Source organism: Canis lupus, chromosome 4 (assembly GCF_003254725.2).
Source record: "Canis lupus dingo isolate Sandy chromosome 4, ASM325472v2, whole genome shotgun sequence".
In the NCBI taxonomy this organism is placed as follows: domain Eukaryota; kingdom Metazoa; phylum Chordata; class Mammalia; order Carnivora; family Canidae; genus Canis; species Canis lupus.
In genome coordinates, this window is record NC_064246.1 from 26,833,421 (window position 1) to 26,846,414 (window position 12,994).

Sequence of the window (12,994 nt, forward strand, 5' to 3'; positions counted from 1 at the left end):
TGTCCATAAACTCCCTGTCTTAATTATTGTGCAAGCCCTTGTCCTTGGTGCCATAGTGCCATGAGGAGTGAGGCCCCTGGAAGAACCTGATGACTTTGAGTAGCTTAGAGGTCATTGTGAAAGCAAGGAAGACAACAAGCATGATTATGCTAACTGAAGTGTGTACAAAGCCTATTTGACAATAGCCAGGGGACCTTGAAAAATCAGAGACTGCCATCACATATGGAGAGGTTTTCCCATCTTCACCTCAGTGGCTGTTTCTTCTTATTGAAGAATGAAAACAGTAAATGGCCTAAAGCATGCTAATAGCAAATCCCTTGACTTTATTCATTTCATGACTGCAGTACTTGGTGGTAATATTAGTAAAGGCCCTGGCAGTCCTCATAGGAGAAATGCCAGAAACGAGGCAACTGAATGTTCATTCACCTGCTTTAAGTTCTTTCATAAATAACATGATTTATAAAAGAATGCAGAATCATAATTGTCAGCCAAGATGTCATTTTAACTTTAGGATGTCCAGAAACAAAGGGATATTATATCCTTTGTTCTTGGAGCACCACAGATGCCAAATTATGCACAGGGTTCCCTCTTGGCATTGAGTGCTTTGGAGCCTAGAGGCAACCAGTGATTTCAGAAAGATGTTGCCTCTGGTGGTGTCCTCACCTGAATATCTCCCTGGAGCTGTGGGAGGAAACATGGCACTCCTAGCTTCTCTGCATTCTGATAGAGCAGGAGACAGCAAGAGGGATGGCAATCTTAGAAATGGCCGATGGCCTAAGGTAGACTATTCTCAGTCTTACTCTATGAAGCTTGACAAAAGCACCATTAATGTACTGAAGAAATAATTCATTACTTTTGGTTTTGTCTGTACATCAACATATGCCAACAGATGCTCAGTTGAAAACATGAATATTTGATTAATATAATATCAGGCATCTGGGACAGAGAGCAGTGGAATTTGGGGGGTTGAGTAAGACTCAAATGTCATCCATTCTAACCACAGCTGTCTGAATGCACATAGTAGGCACTGAAAATATTTGTTGATTAGTTTTTCTTTGATTTGAACAACTTGGTTGCTTGGTTTTGAGCCCAGATGTTTGGCATCCAGCCAGAGTTGTGTGCTCTGCATGCTGTCATCAGCCTCACCACCACAGAGATGGTTGGCAGGGGGCAGCATTCTTCCTATCCCCATGATGAAGTCTCTTCTTTCTTCTGTCTCGCGCATGCACGCTGGCTATAGGCCATAGAACATACTGCAGGTGGCCCATTGAGTTAAAGGCCTATTAGTTCACAGCACTGATCTGAAACCTGAGGAGGAAATATGAGAACACCATGGGAAGGAAGGAAGAAGATTAAAATATGGGTGGGATGCTATTGATTTATTAATTCCTAGAGAACAATGGCAAAACAGGGTAGTTACAAGAAAGGGCACCTTCTGATTGACTAGTGCTGATGGCATGAATGACAGAGGGAAAGGGACACTATGGTAGAGTGCATACACTATCCACAGGTCTGCATTTCAGATCTGCCATAACTCCAGTATGTGGCTTTAAGCTCAGGTCTCAGTTCCCCACTCTGTAAAATAAAGTGAATATCAGGATATTCTTAAATACTATTCTCTGATAATCTGACCAGGAATTATGAAATCCTCATTTCCCCGTAATTCAATGTCCCTCAGATATCTAGAATTTATTTACCTTTATATATAATCAAGTAGACCTCTAATATTCTAGGAAAATTCGGCATGCAAAGTAGTGAAAGAAGGTATACACTATGCCTTAATATCCAAGAAGAAGACAGCAGGCTTTGAAGGTCTAAGAAACCCATTTTAGATAAAAATATAAAGATTTGTATGGTTTTAAGTCGAGATCTCTTTCAAAGTAAAATCATCGCAAGTTTTATCTTTCTTCTTTTTTGAAAAAAAAAAAAAGATTTTATTTATTTCTTTGAGAAAGAGAGAGAGAGGAAGGGAGAGGGAGGGAGAGAGAGGGAGAGAAGCAGATACCCGCTGAGTGGAGAGCCTCATGCGACGCTCCATTCCAGATCCCTGAGAACGTGACCTGAGCCAAAGACAGAGCTTAACCAACTGAGCTATTCAGGTACATCTTTATCTTTCTTCTTGAAGCACATTCTTGGCTGTTACTGGTTCACACAGTGTTAGTATGACAACTTCATGAGTAGGTCCCAAACAGCCTCTGCTACCAGTGGTAAAAAAGGTTTCTCTTTAGCCCATCTAAGAAGTCAGGGCTGTATTTTTTGTGGGTGGTTGAGAAACTAGAGCTAGGATAACTAATCTGTAGTTGAACCCGGCAAGTAGAGCTAGAAGTCACAACCCTATCTGACTGAAATAGACTCACTCCACAGGAGGTTTCCCATATCTTCCAACCGCAATGGAGGTTGATCAAGTGGTTCCTTGTGTAAAAGGCAAAACTCAGAAGTTTCTATAAACCTTTCACTTCTGCATGGTAATTGATAGCTTTCTAAGAGGTTTGTAACAATTATTAACCAAGTAGTTTAATCTCCATAGTAATCCTGTGAGGTCATATTATTTTCCTAGATTATAATAATCCTGTAAAGTCAGGGTTATATCCCTATGTCACAGATGGAGACTCGAGGTATAAATATGATAATGGAGTTTTAGCTGTTTCTCACAGGGCATTTTTGGTGGATGCTGGAAGAGCCCCCATCCTGAAGCTCCATGGTGTTCCACCTTTATAGTTAACCTTTGTCTATAGGTTAAGGCAATCCTGATTCTGGGTACTCCTTTTTAAAATGCAGACACTCCTGGGAATGAAATCACTCAAGCTTGCTATCACTTAAATATTTGCCTGAATGATATTTTGACCATCATTTTCATCTGACTTGGTTGAGTACAAAATGCTAACATGTTTAAGATTAGGATAAAATGAAGGGAGGTTGGGACAGATTTGGGTTGGGGAAGTTTGTTTGGAGTCACCATCCTTGTGGGATTGTAATCATGAGGACCTTAGGCCTCCATTTCTGAATAAGGGGAGTCCCTGAGCAGGGAATGGTGTGTAGGGCACACAGCAAGGAAGATAATGAAAACAAAATAACTATTCACATTTTTAGCTCAGTTGGCCTACCTGTATTGCACCCACGGTGAATACAGGGGGCAGGATTGTGATGGATGGGGTCAAATCTATCTGCTGTTATTTGCCAAGTACCTGGCTTTGGGCATTGGTCCATTTCATATGTTCTCTTATTCTGCTAACTACTTAAGGCAGAAAAATCATTCCTCTATTTGACTCAAATATATGCCAGTTGAAACTGAAATCCTCATACTGAGCAAATGTACCAAAGAACACTCTATAAACTTAATGAGGGAGATGAAGAGATATGTGCCAGAAACCTAGAAAATTTAACACTGATGAGGTTATGACTATTATATGTTTAGTTAAATTGTTGACACTGACAGGACATGGCTGAGGAAATCTACCGTCCGTTTTCTCCTTGTATCAGTGATAATGGTTCCTTAGTGTGCTCTTCTCAGTTAACAAAAGTATTCCTGAAAGTTAAATGCAGGGAGAAGAAGTGACACAAGAAATACTTTTATTATCTCTGTTCTTCTGGGAGTTCCCTCCAGGAACATTATTTAAAACAGGACTTCTCCTGACTGGCAAATGAGTTTGGAGAGAAGGAATCATAGGTTCAGAGGTGAATGTGAATCCTCCTGAGAGTTGCAGTGTCTCCTAACTGTTAGGCTTGTACACTTGCCCTGGAAAATCCATCTAGCACAATGCTGCCCTGGCCTTCCAGAAATACTCCTCTCTTTCATATTTTTCCTTTCTCTTAAAAACTGACCAAAATTCTCCTTTGTCTAGTGAATAAAATCTCAATTCCTTTAAGTGCCATTTAAGGCATAAATGTGATCATGAATTTTGTAAGCTTCAAAGTATTATATAAACATTAGCTATTTGAAGAGGAATCAGAGGGTGGTGGAAAGGATATTGAATTTGGACTCAGGACACCTCGATCTGAATCTTCTGCTAGTTGGGTGACCCTGGAGAGGTCACTTAAACTCTGAACCTCAGTTCCTTCATTTATAAAACAAGATTATTGTGATTATTAAAGAAATTGAAAGTGACATAGTAATTAGCAAACAGCGGACACTCAATACTTGTTAATGAAGATGAAGGCAATTTAGTGTAGCACTTAAGAATACTGGCCATAGGGACACAAGTCACTTATCTTTCTGTGTCTCTTATTCCCTACTTATAAAATGAGGATAAGTGGGAAGAGTCAAATGAGTTAATATATATCAGGAACCTTTAATAGATTCTGGCCCATATCAATCGTTCTGTAAATATTAAGGCTCCTATTGCTGCTGTCACTTTTATTATTCAAGGGCCTATCCTGGTTTATATTTCCAGCTTTATTTATATTGATATTTCCATCTTACCAGTGAAAGGAGACCTTCCACCAGGTCATGACATCCTTAGGTTGGGGACTGATTCTTAACTCACTTTTAACTTCACCAAGCTTTACCCAATACCTGCAAAAATAATTCTTTTGTTATTAAAAAGTGTACAAATACATGCTTCCTACCTCTACTCAGCATTGTTTTAGCCAGTGCAGTGAGACAAGAAAAGGAAGGAAGGAAGGAAGGAAGGAAGGAAGGAAGGAAGGAAGGAAGGAAGGAAGGAAAGAAAGAAAGAAAGAAAGAAAGAAAGAAAGAAAGAAAGAAAGAAAGAAAGAAAAGAAGAAAGAAGAAAGAAAGAAAAGAAAGAATCTAGACTGGAAAGGAAGAATAAAAAATATCTTTATTCATAGATTAAATGATCATCTACATTGAAAATACAGTGGAATTTATGAAAAGCTACTAGAATTAATAAGCAAATACAGCAGGTTGCAGGTTAGAAGATCAATATACCAATCCATTTTTAAAAATTCCTTATCTTTAGTATAGCCAGCATAGACCAGTTTAATGGGAACGTAGGATGAAGTGGTGGTAGTAAAACTGGAAAAGCAGGTTCAAACTCAGTTTGAGGACTTGACTTTTGATAACATGAAATTCTCTTGCTTACTCTGTCTATCCACCCCACCACCACCTTTTTCTGTCTCTCCTGTCTTCCTCAAGTTTACAGGGAACATTCTATGGAAGGATTACCAAAGACAGGGAGTGTATGTAATATCAGCACACAGACTCTGGAACTCAGGGTATCTGGAATGAAGTTCTGACCTTTTCTTAGATATCCTTTGACTTAGGAAGGTTATTTCACCTTTTTTGAGGCTCAGTATGCTTTTTCATAAAAAAGAGATAATGGTAACATGACCTTTATAGGGTTATGGATAGTTCAATTTACAACACTTTCTCAGTTCCTAGGAACTGGATCCGGACATGTAGATGGAGAGTGGTTACCTTCAAGGAATGTTTAGAGTAAATAGGAACAGAAACAACTCCAATGTCATAAGATAGGCACAAAGTTCTGGCTTGGACTACTGGATTTCACAGATCTTAGCTTTGGTCCAACACATCATCTATGAGATGTTAAATATTTGATTGATGAAGTATTGAAGATTATTTAGAAATATAGGGGGAAAAACACTATTCTGGGGCTCGTGAAGAGTGGGAAATGGAGCCAAGAATGTACCTATAATTTAGGGTAAAGAGCAATAATGAGGTCTCATAAAAATAAATAACCATGATGTTAAATAGACTGCAAATCATTTGCACCTTGAGGCTTTTCTTAGATTTTGTGCCAGTGGGGGGAAAAAATGGAAGGAAAAAGAAAGTGATAATTGGCCTTGTGCTTTATGCCAAAGGAGTTGCTTGTACACAAGATTTTGTTTTAGTGTAAACAAAGAGCTTCCCCTCCGCAACTACCACCTAAAATTATTTAAGGGAAGAAAAACAAAATCCATCCAGCTATAAAGAGCAACCAGCCTGGGATTGGAAAAAGGCTTTAATCTACTCTGCCTGGGGTCATACTGTTTTATGCTACTCTTGACTTTATTTCAAAGCTGATGTTGCTATCTAAAAAAACCAACAGCTATAATTATTTCAGTTTTATTCACTGAGAAATTATTTCCAATCATGTAAAAGAAATGGATTCTAGTGTTTGTAAGTAACCTTTTATCTTTATCCTGTCCTTTAAAGAAAATAGCATACATGTTGGGAAAAGCACTGAATAAGAAGTTTGGATGACAAGAGTTCTTAAAATTAGAGCTGTCAATGCTTAAGGTTTTAGATGTTAGCTAAGTCAAGTCCCAGATTTGATCCTCAGTTTTTCCTTTTGTAAAATGGGAACATTCATACCTACCTAGATGCCTCATAGAGTTGGGAGAGTTAGTTAAGATGCTAGACTTGGAAGTGACAAAAAATGCAAGGCAGCGCTTGCCTTTCTCTTCCTTGTAGTGGGGCTCTGGGTCACCAAATGACAGGATCGACCTCAAGTACTTCACAGGAAGCCAATAGTGCTTTTAACAAAATGTTAGGTGAGTGTTATATGGTAGGGTATAACACAAATTTATTTTTTGCTCACAGCTGCCTTTCTAAATTCATTCTGTAGGGGTAGATATTATTCTGCTTCTGAATAAAATTTCAGTGGGTGCTCTGAGTTTGTTACTCACTCTTGGATCATAATAAGTCCTCTGGTTACCTGAGTCTCCAAATAAGTCTTGGTTCAGTTAAGAATATGAAAAATCTAGGGTAAGAATGAAAACTCTGAAATTCAGAGATACATAGGTAATGCATCTTCTGTGTGCTTCTTCCTTTGTTCTTTCATCTTCTCCCCATTCCCACACACCAGGTGAGTTGGGTAGGGAGATGGGAGAGAAGAGGGAGGCAGGATCACACTTGCTTGCTGGTTCTATCGGCTGGCTTGCTCTTCCAATGGCAGATGTTTAGGTTGGCCCTTCTCCTTGCAGGCTGTTTCATGAACAGCTGGGGTTCTCTCAGTTACAGTTCTTTTGATGATAAATCCTTCTCTCCTATGGCTGTACACTTGTGAGTCCTTCAAATCCTGGGCATCTGGGGACTTTACTCTGCTAAGGTCTCCTTACCTCCAAAAGTGCAGGATCCAGGATTGTTTCAGGATGCTTTGTCTTGCACTTGGCCTCACTTCCTCCAGGGAGATAAGAGTCTTAGATTTTCTAATAGTGAGTTGGATCCTCAAATCTAGCTTCCTTTCTTGAGCCACTTGGCAGGCAGCTTCAGCCATAGTCTTTCTTTCACTTATTTAGGTTTTCATGTTTAAATCAGAAATCAGTTCCCTCTGACCCTGAAAATGCATGGAGACATACACAAACATATCTATGTGAGCCATTAAACCCTCTATCATTTGCTTGCCATGAGGGGAGTACCCTTAACCCTTCTTCATGTGGGTAAAGCATTGCAGGCAAACATAAACATTTCTGAAAATTCGCTAAAGAAATCCCCATTTCTTGGGGCACCTGGGTAGCCCAGTTGGTTAAGCATCCAGCTCTTGATTTTGGCTCAGGTCATGATCACAAGGTCCTAGGATGGAGCCCCACATCCAGCTCCACACTCCACTAGGAGTTTGCTCAAATGTTCTCTCCTTCTCCCTTTGCCTGTCCCCCTGCTTCCTCATTTTCTTTCTCTAAAATAAATAAATCTTTAAAAAAAAAACTCCACATCTCTATTCTAAACTCTTCTCTTAGCCTAGCCAGCATCTTTTTTAGAATACGAGATATATGGTCAACTAGTGTTTGCAAAATCAGTTCTCTGACACCTCTGCCACAAGTCCTATTTGGGTAATCCAACACCTCATCTTGGTATGTGGGTCTAGTTGGTTTTCCCATCATCTTGGGAGTTCAACTGAAATTAAAACAGAGTCCTATTTTTAAATTTTATTATATTTATATCAGTGTATCACAAGCTGTAGTTTGTGGAACACTGTTTTTCCAGCTCTTAATGTGCTCATTGCACATGAGCATATTAAAAATACATCAGGGTGCCTGGGTGGTTTACTTGGTTAAGCATCTGACTCTTGATTTTGGCTCAGGTCATGATCTCAGAGTCCTGATATTGGGCCCTGGGTTGGGCTTCATGCTGGTCATGGAGCCTGTTTGGGATTCTCTCTTTTCTTTGCCCTCTGCCCCTCCCCCATCTTCTCTCGTTCTCTCTAAAATAAATAAATAAAACCTTAAAAGATATATGGAATCTATAATAAGGAATACCATTCGACACTTTTTAAACCCAGTGTTCCTCAAATATATTTACACAATTTTTTAACATAGTATCTCTGTGTTTTGGAAAGTGCTGCTCCAAATATGAGTTAGTCTTTTGGATGAATGAGCAGGAATGGTCCCTGGTGATACTTTCACTGAGTTTAGCTAAGTGCATTCATACATTCCTCTAAAATTTCCCTAAATAAAAAGTTTAATTCTTTACTTATAGAAATGGGCTCATTTTCAAATGGATATTTGTTTTGGAAATGACCAATCAGCATTGGCTATAGGGGGGAAGGAGGCAGAGTCATAATAGCTCTGTTGTCCTACTTATAGCAAATAACAAAAAAAAAAAAAATAAGATAGTTAAACCTATTAGAATAGGGATTTATAAGGTCTCAATATTTACTTTAGAATTTGATAGTTTAGCTTTGATGAAGTATAAAGATAAAAGTCAGAGACTTAGTCTCATGTGGGCCAGATTTTGTCCCTCCTCTATTTTTCAAAGTCATGAACATCAGTTATATTGGTTTGAGCCATCCTGAACATCTGCACCTTTGGGTAGGTCCAATTGGTCAATTCTCAGACATCTTTTCCTGCACATCCATTTTCAAACGGGGATAATGATTTCCCAGATAGCCTATTCCATGTATTGTTTCATCATGTCTTGATAAGATGATAGGCTTTATGGTTCTCTTATGTCAAACTTTGCAAGAATTTGTGCTGAATAATGTTTGAGTCCTGCTAGCATGAGCAACTGTCCTGGTTTTAGAACTGAGAGTCCCATATCCCAGGAATTCCATCTCTGAGAGACAGAGAATCTTATTTTTGGTGATAGATGTCAAAGGTTCAGGGAAAAGTATAAAACCCATATGGCAGCCTGCATATAGATGCAGAAAGCAATGTTGTTTGTAGCGGCCAAATAGATAAAGCATAGATTATTTATCTTCCATAGTTGCTGTCACTATGTTTCCCCCTTCTATTGCCAACTGTGATTTGAAGTTCACACTAATGAATCAGCCATTGTTGTTTCACACCAATTGATGCAACTTGAGTGTATACCTTAAATATATTGTAATTATGAGTATTCACAATACATCTATCTTTGACTGTCAATTAATTGTTGTGCTTTGTATCACCACAGTGCTGGTTTAAGTTTTGATATTATGAATATTGTTAATTTATTTTCTAAGAGTTCAGATAATGAAAATGAGGGTGATTATAATACCAATGCCAGCATGACCTAGAAATCTCAGAAAAAGAAGGTTAAATGACTGTTAAATAGTGACAGATGGAAGGACTCATACAACTACATTGGGGAAATCAATAATCAAAGGAGAGCATCTTGCAAAACATGCAGAAAATTGGACATGGTGAAGAAGGAGATGTGAAAGCACACAGGGAGATTGAATCTTACCATTTTAGGATGAGACATACAGGAACTTCTAAATTAGTCAGAAGCTTTTTTGTCTCCCCAAATGTCACCAATGCTTAGTTGAAAATAGTCTCTGCTGAATTATCTTGCATATACCACCCAAACAAGCAGCACCATCATATTGTTCCCTTGATTTCTCTATGAAATCAATTTAAGTTACATTGCCTGATTTATAAATTTCAGGTAACATGACCTGTGGGGTAATACTGGGTACCAGACATGTTGCCATCTTACAGAACAGAGCTAATTTTGTCAGATCTGCCCAATAGCCGTGCTTTCCTTAATATGTCAAATGATTCCTTGAGCCACAGCAACAAGATAATGTTCCTTCTATCTCTTCAGTACTTTGACATGAAAAATGGAGGTTCAGATTGTCCTTTTGATTTCTGAAGATTTTAATGAAACTGCAGAAAACATAAAACAAAAGATTGTTCATATCTTATTTAAATACAACCTAGACTGTATCGACCTACATATTAGCAGACAGTGTAGGTATTGGTAACTCCATTCGGTGTTTAAATTTCTTACCAAATGAATGTAACAATCTCACCTGCTGAATATCCTCCACACCCTGTATACAACACTGCTAAAAAGGGCTGTGATTTACTTACTTGTGATATTGAAACTTACACAATGAAGTTTTGGGTCACTTTTAGCTTCCTTGAAACAGAAGCACGTGAGCTTTTTGACTTGATAGAAATGGAAGGAATTAGCCTTTTTAGCTATGTGCCTCCAAAATGGCTATCAGTTTTAAGGACCATAATAAAGATGTTAAAATGTTGGCCTTCTTTAAATCTTTTCTTCAAAGAGTGGCATAAGAAGAATTACTTCACTAATTGGGAACACAGTGGGGATGAGAATGGAGGACAGTATTACAGTAAAACAAAAACTTATTTGCTGTTTCTCTAAAACTCTTTGGTGATCTATGAAGAGGCCACAAGGAACCTAGGAAAGAATTATACCTGAGTTATTTGATATTATATGTAGAATATGACAAAAACTCATACACAAAGGGAAAAAGAGACTCATTTTTTAGAAATAAGCCTGCTTCTTAATGAACAAAAAATATGTCATCAGAGGACAGCCACATCAAACAGGGCTTTCTCAATTTCCTTATTTACTAAAACTTTAAAGATTCAGGATCCAACTTTGACTTTACAAGTTGAGAAAAGTTTTGAATTCACAAATTTGACTTACCTCAGTGCTTTAAAGTAATTTTCCCCAAGAAAAAGAAGTTTAACTTATGACGATATCCAGTATGCTTCATAGTGTTTTAAAAACAATGAACCGTTGGATATGGAGAGTTTCGGTGATGAGTTCATTCATGCAACAAAGCCAATAGACAGACGTCTGGCCCATCAAAATAAGCATGTAGATACAAAGTGGAGGAACATTTTTTGGAGAGCTGGAAACTGATTCCAGTCTAAAACTCTACTCCTGCTAGTAGGTAAACTCTGATGTGTCCCATGCTGAAATGCTTTTGTTGATAGGCTGTTTAGCTTGGTGTCACCACATTGGATTGACACCAGAACAGTGTAATGTGGCCTTGATAAAGAGCATAGCCACAAGTCGAATGGAATTTTACATGTGACTATGTTCAGCTTTACCACTGTGTAAAAGAAGCGTGTCTTAAGGGCTGTAGACAGTTCAGAGAAGCATTAATGGAAAAGGAAACAGTAAAAGTCCCCTACTATATTTTGGGAGAGAAAGAAATGTTATTGTTTTCCTAGATATAGGTAATATCTGTTTCTATTGTACTTTCCTTCTCTCTTTTATTTTTTTATTTATTTTTTAAATTTTTTATTGGTGTTCAATTTACTAACATACAGAATAACTCCCAGTGCCCGTCACCCATTCACTCCCACCCCCCGCCCTCCTCCCCTTCTACCACCCCTAGTTCGTTTCCCAGAGTTAGCAGTCTTTACGTTCTGTCTCCCTTTCTGATATTTCCCGCACATTTCTTCTCCCTTCCCTTATATTCCCTTTCACTATTATTTATATTCCCCAAATGAATGAGAACATATAATGTTTGTCCTTCTCCGACTGACTTACTTCACTCAGCATAATACCCTCCAGTTCCATCCACGTTGAAGCAAATGGTGGGTATTTGTCATTTCTAATAGCTGAGTAATATTCCATTGTATACATAAACCACATCTTCTTTATCCATTCATCTTTCGTTGGACACCGAGGCTCCTTCCACAGTTTGGCTATCGTGGCCATTGCTGCTATAAACATCGGGGTGCAGGTGTCCCAGCGTTTCACTGCATCTGTATCTTTGGGGTAAATATACACGTTTAATGCAATCCCTATCAAAATACCATGGACTTTCTTCAGAGAGTTAGAACAAATTATTTTAAGATTTGTGTGGAATCAGAAAAGACCCCGAATAGCCAGGGGAATTTTAAAAAAGAAAACCATATCTGGGGGCATCACAATGCCAGATTTCAGGTTGTACTACAAAGCTGTGGTAATCAAGACAGTGTGGTACTGGCACAAAAACAGACACATAGATCAGTGGAACAGAATAGAGAACCCAGAAGTGGACCCTGAACTTTATGGGCAACTAATATTCGATAAAGGAGGAAAGACTATCCATTGGAAGAAAGACAGTCTCTTCTCTTTTAAAAGTCTTATATTTATGTACTTTAAAAATATATAGTAATACAATGTATAAAATTTAAATACCAATAAAAAGATTTTAAAAGTTGGGCAGCCCGGGTGGCTCAGCAGTTTAGCTCTGCCTTCAGTCCAGGGCGTGATCCTGGAGACCCGTGATCAAGTCCCACATCGGGCTCCCTGCATGGAGCCTGCTCCTCCCTCTGCCTGTGTCTCTGCCTCTCTCTCTCTCTGTCTCTCAAAAATAAATAAATAAAATATTTTTTAAAAAGTTAATAGAAGTTTGTATCAGAAGAAACATAAAAATAATATATTTTTCTCACATGTATTATCTGTTTAGTCAGTCCTACTATTAATTACTATTAATTGCCACTGTTAACTAATTCTACTTTTTGTCTTACATAATAGGATTTATATAACTGAAAGATAAAAGCTATAAAACAACACAGAGTTTTAAATAAAACCTATTTTTCATATATTTTTATGTTAAAGTAGTTATATATATATAATCATTTATTATATATTATTTGTTGGAGGAGGGAGTTGTGGTATGAATGCACCCTGGCTTAGCTTTCTAAAAAGCTGATTATTTCACTTGCCATCATCAGTATGCTTTTCCTGAGCTTCTCCTAGTTTAAGGAAGGAGAACAAATCTGATTCTGATTAATTGCTCTTGCATGGTACAAGTAACTCTGCACATTGGCTTCTGACTGTAAAGGAAGTTTCCTTGCCAATAACTCTTAGACTAATTTATGTCATTTATGAATCTTTTTATGTCATTTTTTAAAA

At 38.0% G+C, this 12,994-nt stretch overlaps 1 protein-coding gene and 1 long non-coding RNA gene across 9 annotated transcripts in view; one reads left to right on the forward strand and one right to left on the reverse strand.

Annotated features, from left to right (window-relative positions):
- LRMDA (leucine rich melanocyte differentiation associated) overlaps nucleotides 1–12,994 on the forward strand; it is a 1,023,935-nt gene that overhangs the window by 845,095 nt on the left and 165,846 nt on the right. For 2 of the 8 annotated variants that reach the window (XM_049108823.1, XM_049108828.1), the window contains one exon: nucleotides 2,044–2,066. The exons of the other annotated variants lie outside the window; for them this stretch is intronic. In XM_049108823.1, the coding sequence (XP_048964780.1) occupies nucleotides 2,044–2,051 (8 nt within the window). In that variant the 3' untranslated portion in view covers nucleotides 2,052–2,066. Of the gene's footprint in view, nucleotides 1–2,043; nucleotides 2,067–12,994 lie in introns of those variants that run through there. 8 annotated transcript variants of the gene reach the window in all.
- On the reverse strand, nucleotides 4,763–11,082 carry LOC118354449 (uncharacterized). Its single transcript, XR_004814911.1, has 3 exons — nucleotides 10,784–11,082; nucleotides 9,569–9,990; nucleotides 4,763–7,241 (listed from the first exon to the last, which is right to left on the reverse strand). It is a non-coding gene; the product is annotated as an uncharacterized LOC118354449 (long non-coding RNA).